At 34.2% G+C, this 14,182-nt stretch overlaps 1 protein-coding gene across 1 annotated transcript; it reads left to right on the forward strand.

The window, feature by feature from the left end:
* The first annotated feature begins 8,534 nt into the window (after nucleotides 1–8,534).
* Nucleotides 8,535–9,129, forward strand: LOC118734573 (ras-related protein Ral-a-like). Its single transcript, XM_036464283.1, has 2 exons — nucleotides 8,535–8,858; nucleotides 8,965–9,129. Exons 1-2 carry the CDS (start codon nucleotides 8,706–8,708, stop codon nucleotides 9,127–9,129), a joined length of 318 nt encoding a protein of 105 aa, XP_036320176.1. The 5' UTR covers nucleotides 8,535–8,705.
* Nucleotides 9,130–14,182: the final 5,053 nt, after the last annotated feature.

Raw genomic sequence — 14,182 nt, forward strand, 5'->3', positions numbered from 1 at the left:
GTTTTCACATGCCTTTGGAATTACACAGTATTGTGGTTTTTATTTGTACTTATTTTTCTTTGAAGTGCTTTTTGCGCTTTGTTTCAATACTTTTTTTTCTTTAATTTAAATCTTATACACAGCAGCTGGTATTGTTTTAATTTACACGTGAACCCATTTTCGCTTTAAGATTGGCAGCAAATCTCAGAAATGTATTTCGCAGTGACTGTTTGTGGGTGATTTTTTCTCAGACTACTAGTCATTTGTTTGCTTATTTTCTTTACATATTATGTAGTTTTTGTTTGTACGAATGAATAATGTTGGTTTGTTGCTGAGCTGATGAGGCTGTGACTACAGCGGAATTTTCCGTTTCTCGCTGTGTTACTAATGGAATTTTGCTAACTAATTGTAATGGACTAATTGTCCTCACTTTTACTGTGCATTTTATTTTGTTTTTATTGTTGTATTTACACACAAACGTACATACATATGAGGGTGGTCGTTAATAATATCAACATAAAGGGGTACCGATTTATTTTGTTAAATGTAAAAAAATAGAGACATCCACGAAAATTTCAAGATTTAAAAAAAAAAATTTGGGGTCGCTACCAGGGTTTGAAAAAGTTTATAAAAAAACGCAAAAATTCGAAAATTTTCACTCTGACCATTTATAATCCAGGAGTCTATAAATTTTATATGTATAAGTTTCAATAATTTGTCAAATTTATCAGATACCTAGCCAACAACTTGTCAAAGTTTCGCGGTTTAAGAAATTAAAAGTTTTTCAAAACCTGGTAGCGACCCCCAGAAATTGTTTAAAAATTTGGAAATTCTCGTGGATGTCTTTATTTTGGGCATAGGGCCACCTCATACAAAATTTTGCTGCTGATATTTTAAGGACCAACATAATGCATTCATTCATTTGTCAAATGAAACCCTAATGCTTGTTTTACGCTGATTTCTTCTATATCAATGTTGATACATATGTATGTATGTATGTACATTAGGGTGGTCCAAAAATACGTGTGGAAAAGTAACGTTGGAATTTTTATACTCTCACCCCCTAGCATTGTTCTATACCGAAATAAATATATCCCTATTTGTTTATATTGAAAACAAAAAAATATTTAGAGGTCGCTCCATGCCATGCATTTTATATGGGAAAAACAACTTTTCATAGAAATGGTATAGAATTCTTGAAAACCAATATTTTTCGATCAGTAAACTCTGTTTCTCTTCCCAAGAACAATACCCAATTGTTTATTTAACCATTTTTTCATAGTAACTATATTTTATAGGTCCGCCAAAACCCCAAGTAGATGTCAGAAAATGCAATGGGGGGCTAAATAAAAAATCTTTAGTATTAAAAATGGTTAAACAAACAATTGGGTATTGCTATTGGAAGTCTCCTGAAGAGAACCAGTGTTTTCCGATCGAATAAATATTGATTTTCAAAAATTCTATACCATTTCCACGAAAAGTTGTTTTTTCCCATATAAAACACATGGAAAGCCTTGAACGCTTTTAGCGACCTCTAAATGGTATATTTTGATTTCAAAATAAAAAATAGGGTATATTTTTTCGATATAGAACAATCCTAGGAGGTGAGAGCATCAAAATTCCGACTTTGCTTATTTCGTACCACCCTAATGTACATATGTAAGTAGTAAGTATATTATGATCGCATCACAGCTTTGAAATGAAACCACCATCACCATCACCCCACAAAATTAGGCGGCGAACACCATCTGCTCTTATTACAAATTGTCACTAATATTCTTTTGCCGGCCTAATAGTATCTTTATCTGTCAGTGTACCTCATTTTGCCGTTTGTCCCAGTTCATCAAAGCCGCGGCCACCCCAACTATGTATGTACTTATACATATATTTGTTACTCATACATAGCGTATGTTAATCTTTCCTCTATATTTTAGTCATTGAGGCGACTGGCCGTTGGCTACTGATATGCATTGTTTTTGGTGCAAATTGTGTGGAAATGCCTGCTACACTTTGTTTGTTTTGTTTAATTTATTTTTAGTTCTTTGTTTATTTTCATTTTATTTTATTTTTTCAGCAATATCGCTGTCAACTATTGCTCTATTCGTTTTGCCAAAGCTTTTTGCCCTTTTGTATTTTGCAGTTCTTTGAATTGTGTATCGGTTTATCGTACCACTGCCTCTGATGATATGATCCAGTGACACTAGTAGCTGGATTTTGCGCGGACAAGCGACCGGCGGTTTTGTTTTTGAAATTGATGCTTTTTTTGTGGGTGTCTCAACACGTTTACACTTTTTACATTTTATTTATCCGGTTTTGTTTTTCTGTGTATTTAACGGAATTAAGTGGCTTTGATGCTTTAATTTATATATGTATGAATGTAGTTATTATTCTTGTTCTAATTTCCATTCAAGATCTATTATCGCTTTAGCTTTGGTTAATGCAAGAATTCTTGTTTAAGCTATTTACTGAACTAAGTTCATAATTTTCGGTATGAAAATGTATTTCTTTTTAAGTATTTGCAATTATCCGCTCATAAACTATTTCGGGTCCATATAATAGTCCTCCTTTTTCTTCAAAAAGTTTATTGAAATACATCTGCTTAAATCTACCAAAAGTGTGGGCTTACTGCGTACTGGTGCCTTCAGTCGAAATCGATTGTCGTGAAATCAACATCTACATGACGTTCGAAGTGTGATAAAAGCCCGATTTTCAACATTCGGACAACTTGCCGGACAATAGCCACGCCCTCATCCCATATAACGGGATTTTACAGAAACCCGAAATCTGCGAAAAATCAGAGTAACTAATGAAGCTATTTTACTTAAAACTGAGGTTTGGAATAATTCCCTAGCAAGAAATATCATTAAAATTTTTGTATGAAAATGAGCGTGACACTGCCCACTTGTGACCACATACAGTTAGTGTCAGTGTCCGTATGTGTATCGCGATAACCGTCCTATCAATTTATACCGAAATCAATATATATATTGTGCTTGACACAAAAAAAAAAAAGCAAGATGCTGAAAGATGCTTTTCAAATAACGGTAAATTTCTGAAATATGAAAACATCGATATTTCGAAATTTAAGGGCGCTAATTTACTACCCTTTTCATACACTTTGAAATTTTTCTGCTTCAAAAGTGTACGAACTAAAAGTGGGCAGGGTAGTAATCAGTGTACGAAAATAAACTATGTTGTACGTTACTATTTCGTTTCGTTTATTACTTTAACAGTTCGGTACAATACGAAACAAAACGGCTGAGTTCACTTTGGCGATAGTACACTACAGTAGTTTAGTAGTTACAGACGAAACAACAAACGAAATGAATCGTGCAGGGAAAATATATTTATGTATGCACATATATGCAATAAACAAATACAAAACGAATGGCTGCAATGAATAAAAAAAATAAAAATGTTTTTTAATTGAATTGGATATGAAAATTTACAGAAAAAAATTATTTTTCACGTAATTGAAACGTTTGCATACATATAAAACGTACCCTATGGTACAATTGTCACAAACGAAAAGCAAACGTTTCTCGTTGGGGAAAATGACAGTGAATCTTACAATTTGTTTCTGACTATTTACAAAACTGTACAAAACCACAAATGATATAATGATCGATGAGCAAATGGGAATTGTTTTGTACAGTTTTATTTTGTACAGTTTATTTTCGTAGTCATTAAAGTTGATACAACAATTGAAAATAAATAAGATTATTTATGGAATTTTCGAAAATGAGCGTGGCACCACCAATTTATGACTACATAAGTGGATCACATTAAGTCTAACTAAATATTAGAAATAGGGGTAAAACTACTCCTGCATACCATGTAACGGCAGTTTTCAGAAATGTTCGGCTTCGTGCGAACTTAGACTTCTTTACTTATTATATAAGGTGATTAAAATTACGAAAAAAAAAATTAATTGTTAAAACTTGTCAATTCGTGGTGCGCTTATAATTTTTTACTATCTATGTGTTTGCGTAAGTGTTTAATTAAATTTCTATAGATACATATGCATTTAAATACCTACTATTATCCTAATCTATTCCCGGCGTTAGTTGTTTCATCATTTCCTTTACATAAATACTAGAATTAATTATATATTTAGTACAGACATACATATGTACATACATATGTATTTTCTTGATTTGTGCCGCTGTCTGCTACGCCAAAATCATTGCCAATATTGTATTCTAATGAAAATGCCGATACGTTTTTTTTTTCCTAATCGTTTTCCTTTTTTGTTCGTCGGTACTTTTAAAGATGAGAGATTTGTGTTGTTTAAGGTGTCTCTCATTTCACAGTTTCGATTTCAACCGCGCTGAAAATTCTACAGATTTCTATGTCAATTTTTATGTACCTAGCTACAAATGTTTTGCACACATCAGATTACAAACAACCGCAAAGCCCCTATTTGGTGATAGAGACTTTTATTTTGGTGCGAAGCATTGACAGCAGGCATTTGATTATGCGAAATAAGTAGGTAAAACATCTTTAAAGTTGAAACTTATGTTTGGAATTATAAACTTATTTAGTTACAAATGGTGTCATTGTCTTTGAATGACCTTCCTTGCACATAATTTATTGCGAGTAGCTGAGGTATGTATGCGCTGAGAAGCAGAAAACGCTAACGAACACAACTCCAAGGATCTTGGCGTGGTTCACCTTCCGCCGTCGAGTTCTAGCCTAATCGTCACCTGGTGAAAAGTATGACAATGAAAAAAAATGTTTTTACCAAAACGGATACTGCTTATCGATTGTTACTTGCCTCACTGGCATAGTTTCATTTGTTTAAAAAGTTTAGATCAAAATGTTACTCAAGTAAATTGATCCTCTTGGGTGCAATAACCAAGTGTTCTAGAGATCATTTCACAAGAGCATGTGTTGAAGGCCGATCCTCCATTGGAGTCGTAGTTTCTTTTGAGTTCAATTTATGACATCATCATGTATTCTCCACCGCTGTACTTGGCATTGAAATTGAACAATAACTACATTTCCTTTTTTTTCGTCGGAATCATTGTTTATTATTTACTTATTTGTTGCTAATACTCATTCTCCACACGCTCATATTTATGTGTAGAATGGAATTTTCGCGGTTGTTTTTTTTTTTAATGTTGATATGTTAATGAAAAGTGTTTACAGGTGTTTTATGTATTTCTACATGCAACATTGAATGTTGAAAATTGTTTATTTACGATGCTTTCACCGAAAACAGAAAAAACGAAAAACGCTTATGATTGATAGCGGTTTTTCGAGACTATCGAATAATTTGCTTTTAGATTGCGATTTTAAATACATACCTTTTAAGAAGATTTTATTTATCTAATATTTGAATATTACTCGCACATTCCTAAGTCCATGCTGATGTTTTGTGTGTTTTTCTAAAGCGATTTATGCGTTCTTCATGCATATTTAAATTCCTACGTCATTCTACATATGTAATACATACATAGTACGCAAGTTGCAAATTAATTGGCAAAACAATCAACTATTTTTGGACTTTGCTAATTGAAGCAAATGATGCCAGGCAGCTCTTCTCTTGAGCTCCATAAAACTGAAATCTAAAACATATGTTTGTATACATTGTACAACAACTTTTACTACTACTTCTCTTGTATGTATGTGCACATTTCAATTTCATTTCTATTTGTTGCGCTGCGTCAAATCCGGTCTCTAGTCCATTCGTTAGCCGGGCAGCCGGCTACATGTGGTGTCAGCGCGCACTCGTGCCAAATAAAACAACAAAGGGGAGCATCGCACAAATCCATATCGCACACCATCTTCAAAAGAGTCACAACTCAAAATTTGGCAATTTTGAGATTATGCGCTAAAAATGTACGCAGAGCTTTTATTTATCTTTCAGCAAAAGCTGGAGCAAATTTTTGTTATAATTTGTTAAAAAAACTTAAGGTGAAGTCGCTCTTGCCCATATGATTATCATGTGCTAAGAAATAGTTTTTCACATTTTCTGACAAACGTATTATTTTGAGTTGTGACTCTTTTGAAGACGGTGTGCATATTATGCACATTTTTATGTGTGGATATCTTGGAATAATTGCTAACATTGTTACGATGTTGCCGACGTTTGTTTACTTAGTACATACTCTCAGACATTGTACGGACATAAAAATGTTGCAGAAGTCTTCTTTCCTGCAGCTGTTTATTTTTTATGGAAAATGAAATGAGTTATAGTTACATAGCTAAAATTGAAATAAATCATTGGAAATCTATTCGTTCATAGTTCACATATAGTCTTGTCTCTTCGGCAACAAGGCACCCCTTTTGTATTGATTACGTATCTATGTATATATGTATGAATGTTGGTCATTCAACCCGATTTTTTTTTAAAGTAGAATGAATTTGTTTTGGCTGAATCTAAAACGCTGGTTATTTTCTTTATTCAATTACTTTTTCAAATTACTCCACCAACATCTAGACTTTACACCGATCGGAGTATATTTATTCCTATTCATATAAAAAAATTACCTTTATCCCGTTACATACAGTCCAATATTGGTGGTTTTCGGACCAGGACAGTATTTTTTCTTCAGTGGTCAAAAGTCTGTGGGCAAATATCCCAGTTGGTTAAGCCGTCGGGTGCTTAGTTGCTCTGGAAGTAAATATTTCTGCACCAAGCAGAATATTTTGAAAAAAATGTCCCTTACGTTTGCTTGGACGTTGCATGATTCGCAAATATTTAAAGTAATTGTCTATTTCACAAAACTCAGTTGAAATTTCAACGAGAGGTTTTTCAAAGCTTTTCCTAGTTAAAGGTATAACACATACTCCGATTTTTCGAGTACATAATTAACTCCTAAATCAAGCTTCAGTAGTCCGAACCCTGCACTCCACACCCCAACCATCTATTGAAATGCCATCACCAATTTCGCATACATGCAGTCAAACATAAATATTTATGTATATTTAGATATCAATTTAGCTATCGTTGTTAAATAACAACACGTCCAATTTCATTTAAGTTGCATTTGCCCCATATCATGGTAAACATATATACATACATAAATACACCAGTTATCCAAACAAGTTGCGTATTGATTGCTTATGGACTTCCAAAGTTGGAGCTATTGATTTGTTAGTGGTATTCCGGTCAGGCTACTTTTGTTTTTAGTAGGTATTAAGTAATAGGTGGATTGATTTAAATTATGAAAATATCGCTGCTTGGCCTGTTATACTACCCGTTCGAGAGGAGCGAGGGCAAGAAATTCAAAGGATGCAATTGTAACAATTGTTTCACTGAGCTTATCAAGCTCAATAGTTGCTCATCAACACACTTAAATATATTAAAGTCAACTCTGGAAGTATTTTTCCTATATAAATTTTGAAAGGAATTGATCTTGTTTGGCGCTGTAGCCGCCTAAGCGATCTTGGCCGAGCGAGCTCAACAAAGCACACCAATCGTTTCTGTTCTGTGCCAACTGACGAAAATTGTATATGCCACGTAGAGCCAAGTCCTTTTCCACTTGGTATTTCCAACACAGAGAAGGCATCCCCTTCCTCGTGCTGTTCCGAGTTAAATACTTTCAGGGCCTGGAGAGTCTGCGTTCATTCGAATGACATGGTCAAGCCAGCGGAGCCGCTGTATTTTAATTCGCTGCTCTATGTCCATTCGTTGTAAAGCTCATACAGCTCATCGTTCCGTCGTCCGTGTTACTCGCCTTGCCGTCGTTAACGCGTAAAGGCCCTTAAATCTCCTGCAAAATTTTTCTCTCGATTATTCCAAAAGCCGCCTCATCGGATGTTGTCATTATCTATGCTTCAATAGGATGGAAAAGTGTTGTCTCCATAATTTTTAGTACGTTTTGGACATGGGTTACTAGGTCATCCAGGTCTTGAAACCTTCCGTAAGTGCTCTAACTCTTTGGCAAAATTTTCGAAAAATTTTTCCTGTCGGCCAGCATTTCAAGCTCGTCACACTCCCGGGTATCTTTCGTCTTATTTACGTCCAAATTCACTTTTCTAATTTTTGAAAATGATTATTTTCGCCACTCGTCCAAACTTTGTTGAATCGATGTGTTTTTTATTATTTGGAAGTAGGTTTTATGTGGATCTTCTTTTGCTTTTTTGTTCAAAATCGACAGAAAGCCAATCACAAAATTGATCTGCCCACGCAGTCTTTAAAAATTTTCACCTCTGAATGTATGTATGTATGTAAATATTATAAATACGAACTAGTTAAATATTTTACACCATTTACCTGAGAAAGATGAAATATATATGTACACACAAAGGCATTGAACGACCAACTACTTAAAAAATCTTAATAACGAGGATTTACACGTCACATACCGGCACAATTTTCTTTTACAATTTCCTGCCCAGCTGACTGCCAGATACCAGGTAGGCCAGTGCTTATGTGTGCATTTCCTTGTCCAGCGGCCATTTACGTTGATAATCTGCGAAAACCGCGATTTTTTTAATGGCAATAGGCAAAATTTTTTTTTAAGATTTTCACTTTTCTCTATGTTTTTCTGCGTGTTTTGAAGAATTCTAAAAAAAACTCTTTTTTCAACTTATTTTGCAGGTGAAAAGAGGCAGATATAGCCTACCAATAAAATTTTCCTGGCTACTAAATAAAAAAAGGAGCAAGCAGAAAGGCAATTAAGGCATAGGAAAACCAAAGGAAGCTCAACTTAACAAAAAACAAAACCACTCGTTATAACAACAACAGCAACACCAAGAGCCAACCTTCAAACAAAATGAGTAAAAAACCTACAGTCGGACCCGCGCTCCACAAAGTGATAATGGTGGGCAGCGGCGGTGTTGGCAAATCAGCATTAACACTACAATTCATGTACGACGAATTCGTGGAAGATTACGAACCAACCAAAGCAGATAGTTATAGAAAAAAGGTTTGAAAGAAAAGCTAAAAAATTTAATTTGAAATTAAATGCTCAAATTTGCATACCCAATAATTTGTTTCCGCATAAAAAAAAAAAAAAACTTTGTACTTTTCAGGTCGTTTTAGATGGCGAAGAAGTACAAATAGATATATTGGATACTGCCGGACAGGAGGATTACGCTGCCATCAGAGATAATTATTTTCGCAGTGGTGAGGGTTTCCTCTGTGTCTTCTCAATCACAGACGACGAAAGCTTCCAAGCAACACAAGAATTCAGGTGAGTACATACATATATACATATGTAGGTAAATAAATGGACTCCTATGTAAATATGTAAGCACATTTGCCGGTATTAACAGTTAGTGTGGCCAAGCTATCCTCTTTGAAGCTATATTTAGCATTTAATTTTAGGTCTAGATTCGTGGTTTTTACTGACTTTTTAATTACGATATTCATAACAAAATTCGGGCCGGAACTAATAAAAATAAGTAGTAGTCATACTGAAAATCTTTAATAATTCAAAACCTATCGTTTACCGTTCAAAAATTACAATGGCAGTGCAAAGTGACATTTCTTTGAGAAAATAATTTGTTTACTCTTTGTAGGTCTATAAAAAAATAGTAAACAAAAATTTCTTTAAACTGCATTTTTTACAGTTTGATTTGTTGGCGTACTATCAGTGTAGAAAATAGTAATCCGTTTCGCTAAACTTGTCGAGTTGGTAAAGAGTTTTTAAGTTATGAATATATTGACTTCTTTTAACTTAATTTTTCATAGGATATAACTTTTTCTTACCCTTTTTCAAAACCAATTTAGCTTCGGTTTTTGTATACATCTGGCCACACTGTTAATACTATTTTAGTATTCTTAAATCCCAATCCACTTTCGGCCACTAGCATTTGTGGATATGTACATACTATTTGCCATTAGCTATCAGCTATCGGCTTTCTTTTAGCATTATGCTATTATTTGTTGGCCAAATTGCATTCGGCGAATTAGTGAAATGTGTTGGGGAGAATGTCATTTTATTGCTGTTATTATTATTTCAGCTTTAGTGTTTTTTCTGTGACGTTTTTGTTGTTAAAGTAGTAGTAAATTTTGACTTTATGATTTGCGGTGCATGTCGGCGGTTACTTTCAGAATCATTAAATTTTCTATACATACAATAAATTTTTCTTAACGATTTCTTATTGGTTTTCGTGTGAAATCACCTTTTTTATAACTTTGGTGAAGAATTTACATACATATGTAGGTCAGGAGAAATTAGCTTGGAAATTTATGCAAAGTCTACAATTTGTAAGTGTTATTATAGACATATAAACGATGCAAGCGTTGAAACAAGTTGAAACCTTTTGAGGTCAAAATTAATTATCCGAAATTTTTGGTATTAGTTCTTTATACAATTTAACGGGTTTTATTTAAATGACTTAACAAATGGCGCTAAATTTTTACTGCTCCGAAACATACGAAATAATTTTAATTCTACTCAAAGAAAATTTTTGGACATATTTAGAAACGAAACATCGTACAGAAATTTTCAAGTTTCTCTATTTGGGAGAGAATTTTTTTCTTAATGCATAGACAGACGGTAACCGTATATCCGGATTACCGGCACAGTTGATCTGCTCAAAATTGTGGCCGGACATACAGCAGTCATATAAATAAAGTAAAATAAAATAAAATAAAATAAAATAAAATAAAATAAAAAAATATAATAGAATAAAATGAAATAAAATAAAAAATGGCAATAGAATAAAATTAAATAAAGTAAAATAAAAAAAGGTTTTGGTGATGGCCGTTCCCACATTGAGGACATATATCCTGGCTGTGCGGATTAGTTTGACTCTGTCAAAGTTCAACTTTCTGTATTAGCAAAGAATTGCTCCGCCTCTTCCTGGAAACGAATTGCAATTGAAATCTTATTTTCTGCCAGGCGTTAGCAAAATTTTATACATTTTAAATTCTCTCGAAAGTTCGACCACCAAACGCTTGTAGGACGATCTTTGGGAATCTGCTTATTTTGATATATCTTATCGGAAAGAAGTCTGTATAGTTAAGCCCGTCGGAAAGTTATTAAAACGCATCAATTAGTCCTCTAGTAGCCTTGATATGCTAATATCTTACGCGAAATTGCAAAGTTGGTAATAATCGGGTAGTCGAAAAAAATGCGTACAATTTGAATTTGAACAAATTTAAAGAAATCTTTCTCATATTCACTTTACTTTTTCAATCACTATTTTTTCTGATCTTGTTATGGTGGAACACAATACCTTTTCTGTTGATCCATTATGGTAAGTTCTTTTCATCGATTGCTGTAAATGGCCAACTGCTGACTTTAGAGTTCAGAATCAAATGTTTAACCAATCCCAGAAATGCAGCAAGATGCTCTAGGAGTTGGGCCTCGATTACAGGTACATCTTTAACAATGAAATTTGTAGAACGAAAACGGTCCAAAAATCCTGGGTGGGATGAATGATTCTTTACCTAATTGATCATATTTTACTCTATTCATGAATGATTTTTAAAATATTTGGCCTTAATGAATTTTTTTTTATCCTACCAATCTGCTATTGGCCTCATTATTTACTCCAGTGAGTCCATTTATTCTTAACGATTCCAAAAAGGAACCATAAAACCATAAAACTGCTATGAAGCATATAAAACGGCAGCTCCAGCAAAAGGCCAAAGTCAGTGACAGGACGAAAAGCCTTGTAGGCAGGCAGATTGACGGCTTCGACCTTAATGGCGGCATGTCACGTAAACAACACGTCAAATGTTTGCATAACTTCCGCATATGAAAACGCATACATACCACCGTTTTACATACGTCTGAAGCGCATTCCTTATTGATTCACAATACTGCGGCGTCAACTTGACGCGCCCTTCAGTGAAAGTTAACAAACTCTGTGAAAAACATACATATATCAAAGCGCTTAGTACTGGGCGGCAGGTGCGTCACTTTTATGCATACGCAATAAAGCACGTTTACATGTTTGGTGGTGTTTTGTATGTGATTTACTCTTCAATTAGACATGTTCTTCCACCTGCCACAAAGTGTGGGTGGTGGTGTGTAAACGGACATGTCACGTAAGTTTATTCCTTACTACCAGGAAAGGTTGCCACAGAAACGACTTGCTACTTTCGAAAATATGGCAACAGGTATATAACTTCAAGCGACATATATGTAAGAGTACATGCATACGTAAGAGATCGCTACTTATGAGAAAGCATTGCATACATATGTATGTACATATGTATAAATCTATGTATTTGCTATAAGAGAAGGTGAAAATTCTTGATAGGGTTCAAAAGAGGCCATTAGGCTGAAAGGTATGTACATACTACATTTAAAATGACTCTAGCGAGTCATAAAAGGATACTTTAATTCGCTCCACCCTCTGAATGAGCCATTCTGTTGTTTGGGGTGGATGATTTATATGCAACTAGGTATGTACATATGTATGTACATACAAATGTACGCTTTTTGACAAAGGTTGTTTTTTTTGTATAAATTCGTCAGCTACAAATGTAACTGTTTGAGCTAGTAATATAGTGTATGTGTGTAACTTTTAGACCGTTAATTAACAGAAAAATATGCTTAAAAAAGTAATCGACGCTTGAGCAATAGCCAGGTTCAGCATTATTTTTAAAACTGCATAACTACGGTGACCATCCGTCCTTTATTTTAAAGGACAGTCCTTTATTTTAACCCCCTGTCCTTTATAAATTTTTTTAAAATAAAGGACGCCTTTTGTCCTTTATTTCGTAAACTGTCCTTTAAATCGGCTCTGCATTTTTCAGAGGTAAATTTTTAAACGTAGAATATGAAAAACAAAAATGTCCTTTATAAAATATAATGAACACTTTCGCCAGTTTGTTTCGCACCCCACATAATAATAAGTTGAAAACAATTGTATGGTTTTCCCAAAACAAAAAAATACACAAAAAACAAAATTGTGAAATGTTATAAAAAAATGTTCATCAAAATAAATATTTTTTTTTAGTTTTTAGTAAAAATTGGTTGAAAAATGAAGGCTCTGGTGGATTGTGAACATTTTTAATTCCAAATTTGAACCACTGTGTGCTGACTTCGTCGTGCAATATGAATTATGGTAAACGCATTTTGGTAGCAAAGTTGGCGAAGTCCTTGAAAAGGATTTGGCTTCATTTTTCGCTACAGCAGGGAACTTATACAATTAAATAATATAACTAACTGGTAAATATTTAATTGAAATTACGATATGGGCAAGGTACTTTTATCATACAAGTTGTATGTACGTATTCCCAAAACATTTTGAAAAAAAAATGTACTTTATTTTACGTTGTCTAATATGGTCACCGTATGCATAACTGTAGTAAGTAGCTGCGTGGTTAGAGGAGCGCACTTACACTCGGTAAGGTCTAGGCTCAGCTAAAGACCCATTATAGAAAGAAATTTGAATAGCCTCGAATGTTCTTCTACTATGGAAAAGTGTCTCATAGACCGCCGTTTGGGAGTGGCGCACGAAGTAAATTCCTCACAAGAACTGCGGCCAAACGTAGTAATAACGATATAGAGTGGGGAAATAGTAAATTCTGCAACATTTTATTAAAATTCGGTACCGTCAATCGATTTCAAACGTTCATCTTGTTTTTTTGAGACCTCAGTAACGTTTAGTGACTAATATTTTCATAGAAAATGTTAAACCCTCTTCGGTCTTATTAAGAATTTAGTCGATGGTAACAGCCCCTAAACCGCCTACATCTTTTGGCGAGTTCACACATCTTCATATCGTGTGTGACTATTCGAGCCCAGGATTATCAGAGGAGCTAGTATGGTTGAACTTGGTTCCTCACCTCTCGTTTGGGACTCTTTCCTATTTTGGCGCTTACACTTTTTGCTAAGTGTGTGGCCGAGCTTTTATTCCAACTTGTGTAGTGCGTCTTGATATTGTTACACAAATGGAGGGACATACAGTTTTACGCCGCCTCCGGACGAAAAATGGATTTTGCCCCAACTTCCCCACTGTAAAGCTATGTACTTATTTTACATTAGCGCGGAGACACTTCCGTGAAATTTATCGATAATACTGATCTAGTTTTTTAAGACCCCACCATTTTAAATACATGGAGTATTTTGAATGCACATACATACATACATTTAAACTTATGTTTGTACATAGTTATATATGGCAAGTACTTCTTTTTTGCGTTCACCATAATGCCAACACCTAACTGAGCCACACTTAGTTTTCATTGAATATTTTATGTAGTCGTGCGATTTTCCAAATACCTAACACGCTTTTCTACAAATATAGACAAAACAAAACGCGTATCGCAAAAAGGAAAGCGAAA

Source organism: Rhagoletis pomonella, unplaced genomic scaffold, assembly GCF_013731165.1.
Source record: "Rhagoletis pomonella isolate Grant_MI unplaced genomic scaffold, Rhpom_1.0 Rhpom_scaffold_00002, whole genome shotgun sequence".
NCBI classification, from domain to species: Eukaryota; Metazoa; Arthropoda; class Insecta; order Diptera; family Tephritidae; genus Rhagoletis; species Rhagoletis pomonella.

Coding starts and splice junctions, on each gene's coding strand:
- LOC118734573 (XM_036464283.1), top strand. CDS start 8,706: ATGAGTAAAAAACCTACAGTCGGACCCGCGCTCCACAAAGTGATAATG. Junction 8,859..8,964: donor CAGATAGTTATAGAAAAAAG/GTTTGAAAGAAA, acceptor TGTACTTTTCAG/GTCGTTTTAGATGGCGAAGA.